The following is a 12,654-nucleotide window of genomic DNA, read 5'->3' on the forward strand; positions in this document are numbered from 1 at the left end:
ATTGCTGATAAAAAAATTCAAACATATTCTAAATTTGGTGAAAGATTGATTGATGTTAGTAAAGGATCAGATACTATTAAATCATTACATCACTTTGGTCATAATGATATCAAAAATATATGGTCGAAATAAAATTAAGACATTAAAGACGTAATACGTAGTCGGGACTTTGTCACAGTCATACCAAAAGTCAAAATGTCGATAAATAAATATTGATTTTATGTTTTTATATTTTAACAAATGGTAAAAAGTCCTCTATTTTGGCAGAAACTTAAAAAATTGAAAGATTTTGTTCCTAAAGCAGCATTATGGATTAATGATAATATCGTTAAACCTCTTAAACATATAATGAAACCTATGATTGAAAATATCTCACCTGAATATGGAAAATATATTAACAAAGCAATTGATTATGGTTCAGAAATAGTTGATAAAACAGTTCCGTTATATAACAAATTTATAAAAGAACCTGATTATAGACAACATGTCACCAAACAGATTAAATATGGTATTCAAGATTATATGGATAATAATTCAAGTATATTTGGTCAACCTGTTAATAAATAATTATTAAAATTGTGATTACACACTTTATATTTTTACCAAAAAAATATTTAATTAAAGAATATATTGATATATTTTTAGTACGGAACGAAGTCCCTCAGACACATAGTGTTGTATTATAGTGTTTCTTGATAAGACATTTGTAATTTAGTTAAATCCAATGGGAACATTTTAGTTCTGTAATTTGATGGAGCTTGTATATAAGATATAACAAATTCTCTTATTTCAGTTAAATTATTTACTACTTGATTAATTAATTCTTGTAAATTATTTAAAGTAGTTACAAATCCATTTTTAGTATTAATATTATCAGGATCTTCAACATCTGGTACAAATAATTTATATAAAACATTTGTTGGTATTCGTTTCATAATTTCAATTTTACTGCTTTTTATATGATCGATATTGGTTTCAAATTTAGCATATTTATTAACACATTTTCTGTATAATGTGTTATTTATAAATTCATTTACATCTACACCTAATATTGAAGCCATTAATGTAGAATACATAAAAGATATACTTTGTTTAGTGTTTATCATATTTTTATTAGCAATTTTTGCAACATTTGGAGTTTGAGTTAATACATTTTTAATTGTGTTTTCAAACCATTTATAAACACTTGGTTTAATTTTTGGTATTTTATCTTCTCCACCATAAAATTGAATCTTTGCTCGTTTAATAACGTTAGATTTGAATTTATTAAATGATGTACCATTTTTTTCCTGTACGTTCTTCTAATGGAACTGAATTATAACACGCATAATAACTATTTCGTTTATTTGGAATAAATGAATAACCATTCAAATATCTAAGATGACCTTCTTCATCATATACACCAACATCTGGTATTTCATCATTATTTATATCACTATTAAAAGCATGCATTCTATTCTGCTTAGCAAATACTTCTGCTTGTTTTGGATCTAACATTTTAGGATTATATCTGATATCATATATAGGATTAGCTTGATTTTCTGGTAAATTTAAAATATATTTATTGTCAGGATTATTCATCATTGCTGACGAATCTGTTAGTACACTTGGTTCATCGCCATAAACTGGTTTATGTGTTCCTTTAATATAAGGAGTTTGTTTATATTGAATTGCATATTGTGGTTTTGTAAATTTAAATATCTTCGATGGTTTACCTACCATATATTTTATTTTTCCAACTTGTTGACAAACTTGTTGTGCTTGTTTTTCTTCCATTCCATTACTCATTTATTAAGTAAAAAAATACGTATTTCATTATATAGAAATGAATAAATTTATTTTCGGTTCTTCGAACCTGAGAAGCGAAGCTTCGTACTGATTTGAAATATCAAAAATAAACGAAGATAATATAGATTCTAATATTGATACTTATGAAGACAATATAGTTGAAACTAAATTGAATAATAGTAAGAATAATTATATCTGAGATAAGTAATAATATCAATTTCAGATATAACAGTTTTTATTTATGTATAGGACCACATTGTCGTTCTGAATCAACATCTGTTATGAAAGAATTGATGAAAATGAGTTTAATACCAAATGATTATCATCTCATTATATTTGTTAATAATAATAGTTCGATGATACTTTAACATTATTGGTAAATTATTTAATTAAATTATTTTAATTTTCCTGTTGTTAAAACGGATTATGAACATATAGAACAACAATGTGAACAATTGTTTAAAATGAAGGAAGAATACAATAAAATGGTATATGGAGAAATAGCTAAAGACGAATCTATAGTACAAAATTTATATGTCGACAACTTTGACAAACAACGATTGCACACATTTATTTTATTTGATGATGCTTCTTTCATATTTGAAAAGAATTCAAAATCAAAATTTAAGAATAGGTTCTGTCAATGTAGACATTTTAATATAACAGTATTTGCATGTATTCAAATATTTAATGCAATTGATCCGAAATTAAAATCACAGCTCAGTACAGTATTCTTGTTTAAAGAATTTAGTAGAGAACGTTTACAACTAATATATAGACAATGTTGTATAGACATGTCATTCTCAGAATTCTTTAATTTTTACATGAGATTACAAAAATATCAAAAAATAATAATCGACAATATAGATTATTTATTGGTTATTAAATAACCTCATTTATTTTTTTTCTCAATGTTTTTTAATTTTGAAACATCAAGTGTGTAATGTTTCTTTAATTCTTTATTATATTCTGTATTGTCTTTTAAAAATTGTTTAATGTTCATAATTGTTGGACAATCATAACTATTAGCACAAATCTGATAAATATTATTGTTTAATATAATAATGTATAGTTTCAATCGGAACAGATGTAAGTTTAATATATTCTAATTGTTTTTTTATTTGTTTTCATTAGTTCTTTATTTTTGTTTTCTAAATCATGAATTTTATTTATCAAATATGTATTTACTTGTTTAAATGTATCATTAATAGTTGTTTTTAGATTTATTAACTTGTTAGTTTTATGAAGATCATTTATAGTATTCATAATATCATTTACTTTAAGAGCATAACTTTTATCGCACCATAATACAACTAAATTGGTTAAAATTGGATTGGCATATGTTCCTTGAATTTAATTAAAATAACCATTTCTTAACACATAAGTAGCTTCGTGACTGATGTTCAAGGGATGGACGTTTTCGTCCGACCCTAAATTTGCTTTAACAGCTTTTAATAAATTGTTATAATCTTGTGTTGATAAATAATGTCTCAAACATTTCTTTTTTTTTCAGTTAATTTATTGATTTCATTTACCATTTTAGTAATATTTACATATCCATCTTTATCGCGAATTATAATTGATATATCCATATTTGTTGATCAAGTAAAACATTCGTTATTACACTCAATAATATCACTGTTAATCATGTCGATGGTTGTTGTCATGTTCTTTTATATATGGAAAAAAAATAAATTCAATTATTGGTTATTAATTTCAATATACTATTTAATTTATTATCTAAACTTTAAATATGACCCGTTATTAAGTCTAATCTATCTTCTATGTTGAAATTGTTATCAGAATTATTTGTATCATTGTTTTCATTCTTATTTTTATACAATGTTATTACACCTTAAACACGATTTATATGATAACCAGGTATTTTGAATTGGGTTTAGGATAATCTGCCCTTTTAAAAATTGCCTTTTCAATAATTCGCCTTTTTTCGCCTTTATTTTTCAACAAAATTTCAAGTCATTTGAATTTTTGTTGAATATTTATTTAAAACTCGTTTACAAAAATAAATCTATCTGTATTATTGTATTTATTACAAAAATATATAATGTTTATAGTTAATTTATATTTATTATCTGAGATGGTTTTTATAATAAATATATAAGTATAATAATTATAATTAATGATAATAATTGTTTTAATTAATTTATTAAATACACTAAAATGAAAAGCATTATAATGGGTTTATTTATTTTACTTTTTTAACTATTTACAATTAAATTAAAATCATAATCAAATTACAATTGTTTTTTAAATTATTTAATTATATTAATTACATTCCATTGTAAAATAAAATTATATACAATAATTTTATGTTTGTGTATGTTCAGATAGTCGATGTATTATTAATTAATAATATAATTTAAATATTGTTAAGTTTATCAATTTATTATTATTAGATAGATAATATCACTATTGTAATTATTAATTATAATATTAATTGTACATCAATTAAAAATATTAAATTGATTATTCTTCCATTTTACTATTTTTGGTCCTTTTCGACTTAATAGAATTTCTTCCTTTTTGCATCACCTTTTTCAATGCTTTCGCTTTTTTAAAATCTGTTTTTTTTCTTCGCTGTTCTTTTTTATTTACTTGGTTTTTTGGTTTTTTTCACTGTTTATTTTTTGTTCTTTTTTATGTGTTCTTCAATTTCTTTTCCTGCGTTAGAATTCAAAGTGACTTCATTATCTATTTGAGGCTCTTCTATAACCATTTCATCATTATATCACCACTTTCATTGTCTTCAAACAAGCTATTTTCTTTTTCGAATACAATTTCCATTTTTTTCGTGTTTTTCTGACGTTTCTTCTTTGGCCATTGTAATTTGTTTCATTTTATCAATAATTTCGTTTTCAATTTCAATTTCAACTTTTGCAGTATCAACATCTAAATTGAAATAAATTTGATATTTCTTTTTAATGAGAAGTTTGGTGCACTTTTTGAGAAATACGATTGGTTCAATTCTATGAGCACCAAATAACTGTTCCTGAAGTTCTTTCAGAGTAATATTTTTTTTTCGACCGTACCAATCTTTTTTCGAGTTGTGTTAAGTGACTCTTCAAATAGTTTGAATTTTAAATCTATAATATTCTGGAAAGACAGCAATTTTTCAACAAAAGTGTGAATAACAGGATGAGAAATACATATAAATCGATTCAACGCCGAATGAAAACTTTCCGCTCGGTTATTTGTTCTTTCGGGAAGACCAAATACCGACCAGTGCTCAATTTTAAAAACGCCATTTATATAAGTGTTTTCAAAATACTCAAAAAACACTTTAACATCTTCGTCTTGACACAGTTCTTCTTTTATCATATAAAATGTGTCCCTGATCATTGTTTTTGGCAAATAAGCCAATGATATTAACATTTTTATTAGAGTTTTAAACGAATCACCTTCAACAAATCTTTCACCAAATCCCATAGTTAATACTCTTTTATAAAGAGATTGGCAAAAATGAAAATGACAACATTTAACATTAACCTCTTTTCCAAATAGATTTTTGAAATACACAACTTCAAAGTCTCCCATTACAACAACATTTTTATGAAACACTTTTTCTTTACAAATTTCTTCAATCTTATCGAATATTTTTTGTACGTTTCTTTACTTTTTGAAACAAGACACGAATAAAAAACTGGAAAATATTCTCCATTTTGCAAACCGTGAATGGTATACATTTGAGAAAATAATTCTATTTGTCAAAAATGATGTACAAATAATATAAAAATATATTAATATTTTTGTAAAAAATGTTTGATGTTAGTATGTTATAACACTTTAATATCAGATTATTTTATTTAGAATATATATATATTATTATTATTTTTTAATATTTAAATTGTTTATTAAATTTAAAAATGAATTATTTTCTATTTAACAATATTATAATATTTTATTATCAATATTTTTGTGTAATAATATATTATTTAATATAAAATTTTGTTTCCATATATCTCAATAGACAAACTTGCACATGATTTAAAAGTTCCATCCATCAAAATTGTACTCACGTTTTAAAATAATTTAAATATTCTTTTTTACCAAATATAATCATTTCATAATCTTGGTGCATGAAAAAAGAAAGTTCCTCGTTAGTGAATGTGATTTGATCAATTTCTTTTGGGTTTTTGGAAATCTGTTTTTGACTTCGCACTATATGTTCACATAAAGATAAACGTTTTGAAGAACCATTGATGTAAGCTTCTGCGACTATTTCCATGGCGCTTTTATTTTTTGATTTTTATTTCTTTGCTTCTTCTTTCATGTTTTCGGTACACTTTTTGTCAAAATAAGAAGTGGTGTCATGTTCATGTGGAAGACCCTTTTGAGAACCAGTTTCTTCATATCCAATTGTGTTTCCTTTTTTATCAAAAAGCAATCTAATACGTTTTTTACATTGTTGGTATTCGCATTTAAATAATATGCGTTTTTTATCAACAGATCTAAATTTATAACCATTAATGTATGGTTGAGGATTTCCATGTGTTGATGAAATCATTTCAAATTTAGGAGGTTGCTGAATGTCGGATATAACCAATGGTGTGGTTGTTTTATTTTCCATTGAATATTGTAAATGACCTAATACGTTTTATAATAAAATAATTCTATTTAATCATAAAAATTGTATTATTTATAAATATATATATATATACTTTTTATTTATTTATTTGTGTTATAATCAATATTTTATGTTATTAAAATACAAATATTATACAATTATTAACAATTTATAATTATACAGTGTATATATACATATTTACAGTTATTAATTTTATAAATATATATTGTTAATAATTATTTACTCTAATATATAATTATAGAATTTAAATAAAATTATATATTAAATTATTTTATTTATTTAATATAAAAACCATCTCAGATAATAAATATAAATTAACTATAAACATTATATATTTTTGTAATAAATACAATAATACAGATAGATTTATTTTTGTAAACGAGTTTTAAATAAATATTCAACAAAAATTCAAATGACTTGAAATTTTGTTGAAAAATAAAGGCGAAAAAAGGCGAATTATTGAAAAGGCAATTTTTAAAAGAGCAGATTTTCCTAAACCCCCTTTATTTTTGTGAGCATGAATTTCAGATTTTATTTTTGACAATATACTCTTATCTTCAAGTTTATCTTTTTTGTAATCACTTTCTTCATCATTGTACATAATCTGTTTTGGTATTGGTATATCAAGTGTTTCACACAATTTCATAATGTTGTAAACATCATAGAAGTTATCAAAATTACACAGTATTTTATTTTCAAATGTATCAATATTAACATCATTTTGATATTTGTCAATAGGTTGATAAACACCTATTTGACCACTGTGATTTTTAGCTTTTGAACCACATTTCATTATCTTTCCATCACTCTTTTCAGACATTCTATTTGGAACAAATACATCAATATGATATAATTCAGTTGAAATAATTTCAACAACCTTTGGCTTGTTTTTGAGTTCACAAGGAATACGGTCACAAAATGTGTAATAATGGATTCCACCTGATGTTGTCTTTACAATTACTTTATTAAGATGATATTTATTTATAATTTGTTATTTCACTTCTTGTATATCTGGATAGAGATATTAAAATTTTTAGAACTGAAAGGAATATTTTCATCATAATTTGGATTTGGTATTCTATCATGAATATCAAAATCAATGATTGCAACTTCTGAATTATTTAAATGAATAACTGATCATGTTTGTGTTCTATTATCTAGTGTGCCATAACAATCAATTCTTTCGTCACCACATTCATCATCATAGTAATTATTTTTATCTGTGTTAAATTTGAGATACTGATATGTTGGTTCTGTTGATATGTATGGTTTATAAGTGAATTGTGAATTTTCTTTATACCATTTTTGATATTCTTCTTCACTGAGTGTTTCATAATCATCAACAAATATACCTTTGTATTTAATAGTAATATGCTTCTTGTATACAACGTGTTTATTATTATTCTCATCTGTTTCTATATATTTTTCATATTCAGATGATAAATTATTGTTAAATGTTCTTTTACGATCTTCTTTGAAAAATGTTGTATCATAATTTATATTATAAAAATCAGATTCTTCTTCTTTGATATACAATGAAGTACATGTTTCACAATTGTCATTATGAACTTGCATTTTCAAATGAACACCAGACAAAGCAGTTTTATGAAGAGTTAGTCTCACATATTTATAAACAGATGATTTGACATCTTTCCAATATGATTTTGATTCTAATTTCTCATTGAGTTCTTGTAATTGAATTTGATATGATGTTTTTATAATATTATCTTCTTCTTCTTCGATATTTTTATTTATTCTCTTATTCGTTTTTTCAATTGTTTTTCAAGACTCAATATTTCATCAACATTGGAAATTTTCTTATATTGAAGCAGATAGTTTGTTCCATCAATTGTTGTTTCTTTTTCAATAACTTATAGATATGATGACGGACATAATGTTTATTTGTTTTCTTGTTAACTCCTTTAATTTTTAATGAAATGGGTTTATCAATATTGTCATTATTAAATGTTGTATAACATTTTATAGCTAATGCGACAATACTGTCTCCTTGTTTTCCAATTAATGCATTTAACATTATTTTGTGTTGAATTCTTTCCACATCACTGTTCAATACTGGTTTATATTTGTCATCAGAACAATAAAATGAATATGGCAACCATTTGTAAACATGTTTATTATAAAAATCATGATCAATCATAATATGTTTGAAACACTGTTTGTTATCATCTTCAATGTCTCCAGACACCGCAAAGTACATAGAATCAGTATCTCCTTCTACAAAATGGAATCTAGATTGATCCAAGCATTTATTCATGAAATTATAAATAAAATTCAAATGTTAATATTTAGCATTATCTAAAGTTAAAAAAGCACATTGTACTAATGTTGCTATTTTATATGAACTATTGTTTTTAGTTGTAATATACATTGAGTTTGAAATCAATAAAGTATCGATGTGGAAAACTGATTTATTTGATTTGTAAGCACCTTTCTAATCAACTATTTTTGTTTTGTTATAATTGTCTGTTCTCATTCCATCTTGACCATATGATGAATTTGATTGAATCTTTTGGAATAAATCTTTAACTTTATCATTATTTAATATTGCTTCTTGTCTAGTATTCATCTTTTCGGTAACAAATTATGAGAAAGAATCATGTTTAGTAAATGTTACAAACAATTTAATATCTTCTATAACAAATTCAAATTCATCAATAGGAAACCATAAATAATATGAACTGATCATTATGTATGTATCTACTTAACAATTTTCATTATTTTTGTTATAGTCAAAATTATTATTATAGTTTAAATGTATTTTAATTAATGTGTCATATGTTTGTGTGAGTTTTCAATGTTATCGTCAGTTTTTTACTCGTTTTTATACATATAATCATGCATTTTTTCACCAACAATATTATTACTAAGACTAATATCTATATTTCGAATAATTGGTAAAAAGTTGATTCAATGGTTTAATTTCTCATTTGGAACATGTCCTTTGACTTCAACAATAAATTAATCTATTTTCTTGTTAATAATGTATCTAGCAAATTTTTGTTGTTTGTCTGTTAAATCGAACATTGCCATATTAACAGAACCAGGCATGTACATTTTGTGATTTGTATAAGGTATGTTTTCATTTTCAATAGATGAGAAACATGAAGGATAAAGAGAATTAAAATCAACACCAACAAAGTGTGTAATAATATTTGAGTATTGTATATATTAATTATATTATTGATAATTATATATAATTTGAGGTATAGATCTAAAATAATTATTCTAATAAAATTCAACTTATGTTAGTAGTAGTTATAGATAGTCGACTTTAACCGTCAAAATGTTTGTCTAGTTTTTAAAATTATTTTATCATAAATTCAAAAAATATTTTCGACTTTTAAAATATTAGGTGTTTTACACATAAACATGTAAAATTCTTTAGAAAAATAAAATATTGAAAATGGTATATAAATGAAAGCTAATCATTTACAAATAATTTATGGAGGTGAAAGGTGACTATCTATAACTACTAATATAAATATTATGTTGTGTGATTTAAACAATGATTTTAATCTTTCATTAATATGTGCCGAACAAATATCCAATTTAATAACCGCTTTCTCGTCAATGTTTAAACCAACTTATGACCTTTTTTACAATGTAACCTAAAACGCGTTCAATCATCCAAGTTTAGAAATATATTTATTAATTAAACTACTTGTATTTGAATAAACTGTCAAATTTGTAAAATAAAATAATAATAAATTGCTAAAATGTTTGTTAATAATCACCATTTTGTGAATGACAAATTTACCGTCAGTTGATATGCAAACTATTTTTGCGATATCTTGATATTTTAACATTATGTACAACTTCGGTTTTGTTAGTAAACGCTTTAACTTTCAAAATAATCATTGAAACTTATTTGTAGAGTTTTAAGTCTACAAGCTAGACATGTTTTGAAAAAGAATTACTTAAAATGTCCAAAAAATTATAAATTAATTCATTTAAACTTATAAATTAAAACAAAATACTTGTTGTATTGTGTTTGTTTACGATTTAATGTATTTTTGGTACTATTTTATTTTTTTTCAAAATGGTTAATTGGTAAAAACAATATTGATTATAATATTATTTTAAAGTTTATTCAATATAGTTAACATATTTCTATTATATTTAATAATTTGAGAAACTTATTTTTTAATTTATTTCTTTAATTTATTATTTGACTTGATTTCTTTTTTATGTTTTTTTTTTATTTTATATTTTTTATTACAAAGTTTTTACTTTTTTATTTATTAATACATAAAAGAGTGATTTAAAAACACAATTATTGTTAATTATTGTTACAACGATTCAAGTTGTTTGATGATCACATATATTTCACTACGTTCTTTGGGCTTTTGTTTCCACGCATTTTCAATAACTTCTTGATACTGTTTATCCAGTAAATTCACCAAATTTGGTCTTTTACCAACTGAGATTTCATCGGCAATAGACCACGCAAACAAGTATATTGTTTTCGGGAATGGGTTATCCCAAGCAAAACATTCCAACATTGTTATAGCAAACGAATAGACATCTGCTGGTTTCTTATATTTACTTCTCTCCAATATTTCAGGCGCCATATACTTTGGTGTTCCAATACCTTTAGTGAAAGTCATGTTAGTCATCAGCAAATTCACATTTCTTGCACTCCCAAAATCAGTCAATTTTGCATTCACTCCTTCATTGAAGTCAAGTGAAAACACCAAGATGTTGTCCGGTTTGATGTCTCTATGTAATATCCCATTTTCATGTAAATATAAAATTCCTTTTGCTCCATCTCTCATAAATTTAACACGAAGTTGCATATTAATTTGTTCACTCTTCTTATTTGCAATTAAATTTTGTAAACTCCCAAATTGAGCGAATTCAGTGACCATACAGATCTTACTTGGTATAAATACGGCGCCATAGAAATGGACGATATATTCACTTCGGAATTTGTCCAACATATCAACTTCATTTTCAAATTCAATAAGTTGCGACTTGTTTTCATTGAATGTTTTCATCTTCTTAATAGCAACAAGATTGCCTCGTAAAGTCCCTTTGTACACAACACCAAAGGACCCTTCGCCAAGTTTCTTGTCTTCTTTTAATTCGTCTGGGTCAAGTCGTGTAGACAATTGAGCTGTTAGACTGAAATTAATTTCTTTGTATATTATTTTTTGTGTGTCAAATGCAGTTGCAACAAGAAGAAAAGAACTTTGAATTTTTGAAGTACAAAACAAAGTCACAAATATTTCAAATTCACAGGCTTCACCTTTGCCTAAAACAATTAATTGCGGATTTGAAATAATATCAAACTTCTTATTTTGACTCGTATTCGTCAAAATTTGTATTTTCATGTTGTGTTTTGTGGTGTTGCCTACACATATAAGCTCACGTAGTTTCTCATTGACATTCACCTCATCTCCATCATTAAAAACAATTTCCTTTTTATTCACAGCTATGCCATCATTGAGAGAAATAAAACGAATATTCGAATGTGACATTGTAAATACAGTGGTCGTTTTTTCTATTACTTTTCTGTGGCGATTTTTTTGTATTTTGATTAGAATAATGTAAATACATACAACAAACATTGTTATGATAACCAGAACAAATATTATAATAATTAAAATGAACCACCACACCGCTTTTGTATTGCAAAATGTGCCACTCTCACTTGGAACATGCCAGAATGTACATTTGGAGCATTTGGAATTTGCCACTTTAACACAATTGTCAACTTTATTCATTGAAATACACTCTTTGTTCTTATTTAAAATATAATTTGAATGACACGATGTACATTTGGTATTTGATACACTACACGTTTCACAGTTATCATCACACTTCTCACATTCATTTGTTTTAACAGTAAAATACCCATTTTGACACTTTGAACACCCATTTTGTGTCACTTCTAGTTGACACCCAATTAACGAACTCTGTGGTATACAGTCTCCATCTTGTGTTTTATAATTTGTAGAATTGCAAGTCAAACACTTCGAATTTGTGTTACATGTAGAGCAATTTGATATACATTCAATACAGTCAAGACCAACGCGGTAATACCCCTCTCTGCATTGATAACACCCACTTGTGACTATTGCAACTTTCTCACATTTTTTAATTAATTCTTCATTAGAAATGCACTTGTTGTTCTCACCCAAGTAATATCCATTTTTACATGAAATACATTGCGATGATGTTGATACACACGATGTACAATTTTTCATCACATTCAAAACATGATCGACCCGTCCTGT

General features: G+C 24.9%; 1 protein-coding gene across 1 annotated transcript; it reads right to left on the bottom strand.

Moving 5' to 3' along the window:
• Nucleotides 1–10,704: 10,704 nt before the first annotated feature.
• Nucleotides 10,705–12,624, bottom strand: EIN_237870 (proto-oncogene tyrosine protein kinase FER, putative; the record flags this gene model as incomplete). Its single annotated transcript, XM_004260340.1, has 1 exon — nt 10,705–12,624. The coding sequence occupies one exon, from the start codon at nt 12,622–12,624 to the stop codon at nt 10,705–10,707; it is 1,920 nt and encodes a 639-aa protein (XP_004260388.1).
• Nucleotides 12,625–12,654: the final 30 nt, after the last annotated feature.

This window comes from Entamoeba invadens (genome assembly GCF_000330505.1).
Source record: "Entamoeba invadens IP1 unplaced genomic scaffold scaff_1105074724549, whole genome shotgun sequence".
NCBI lineage: Eukaryota > Evosea > Mastigamoebida > Endamoebidae > Entamoeba > Entamoeba invadens.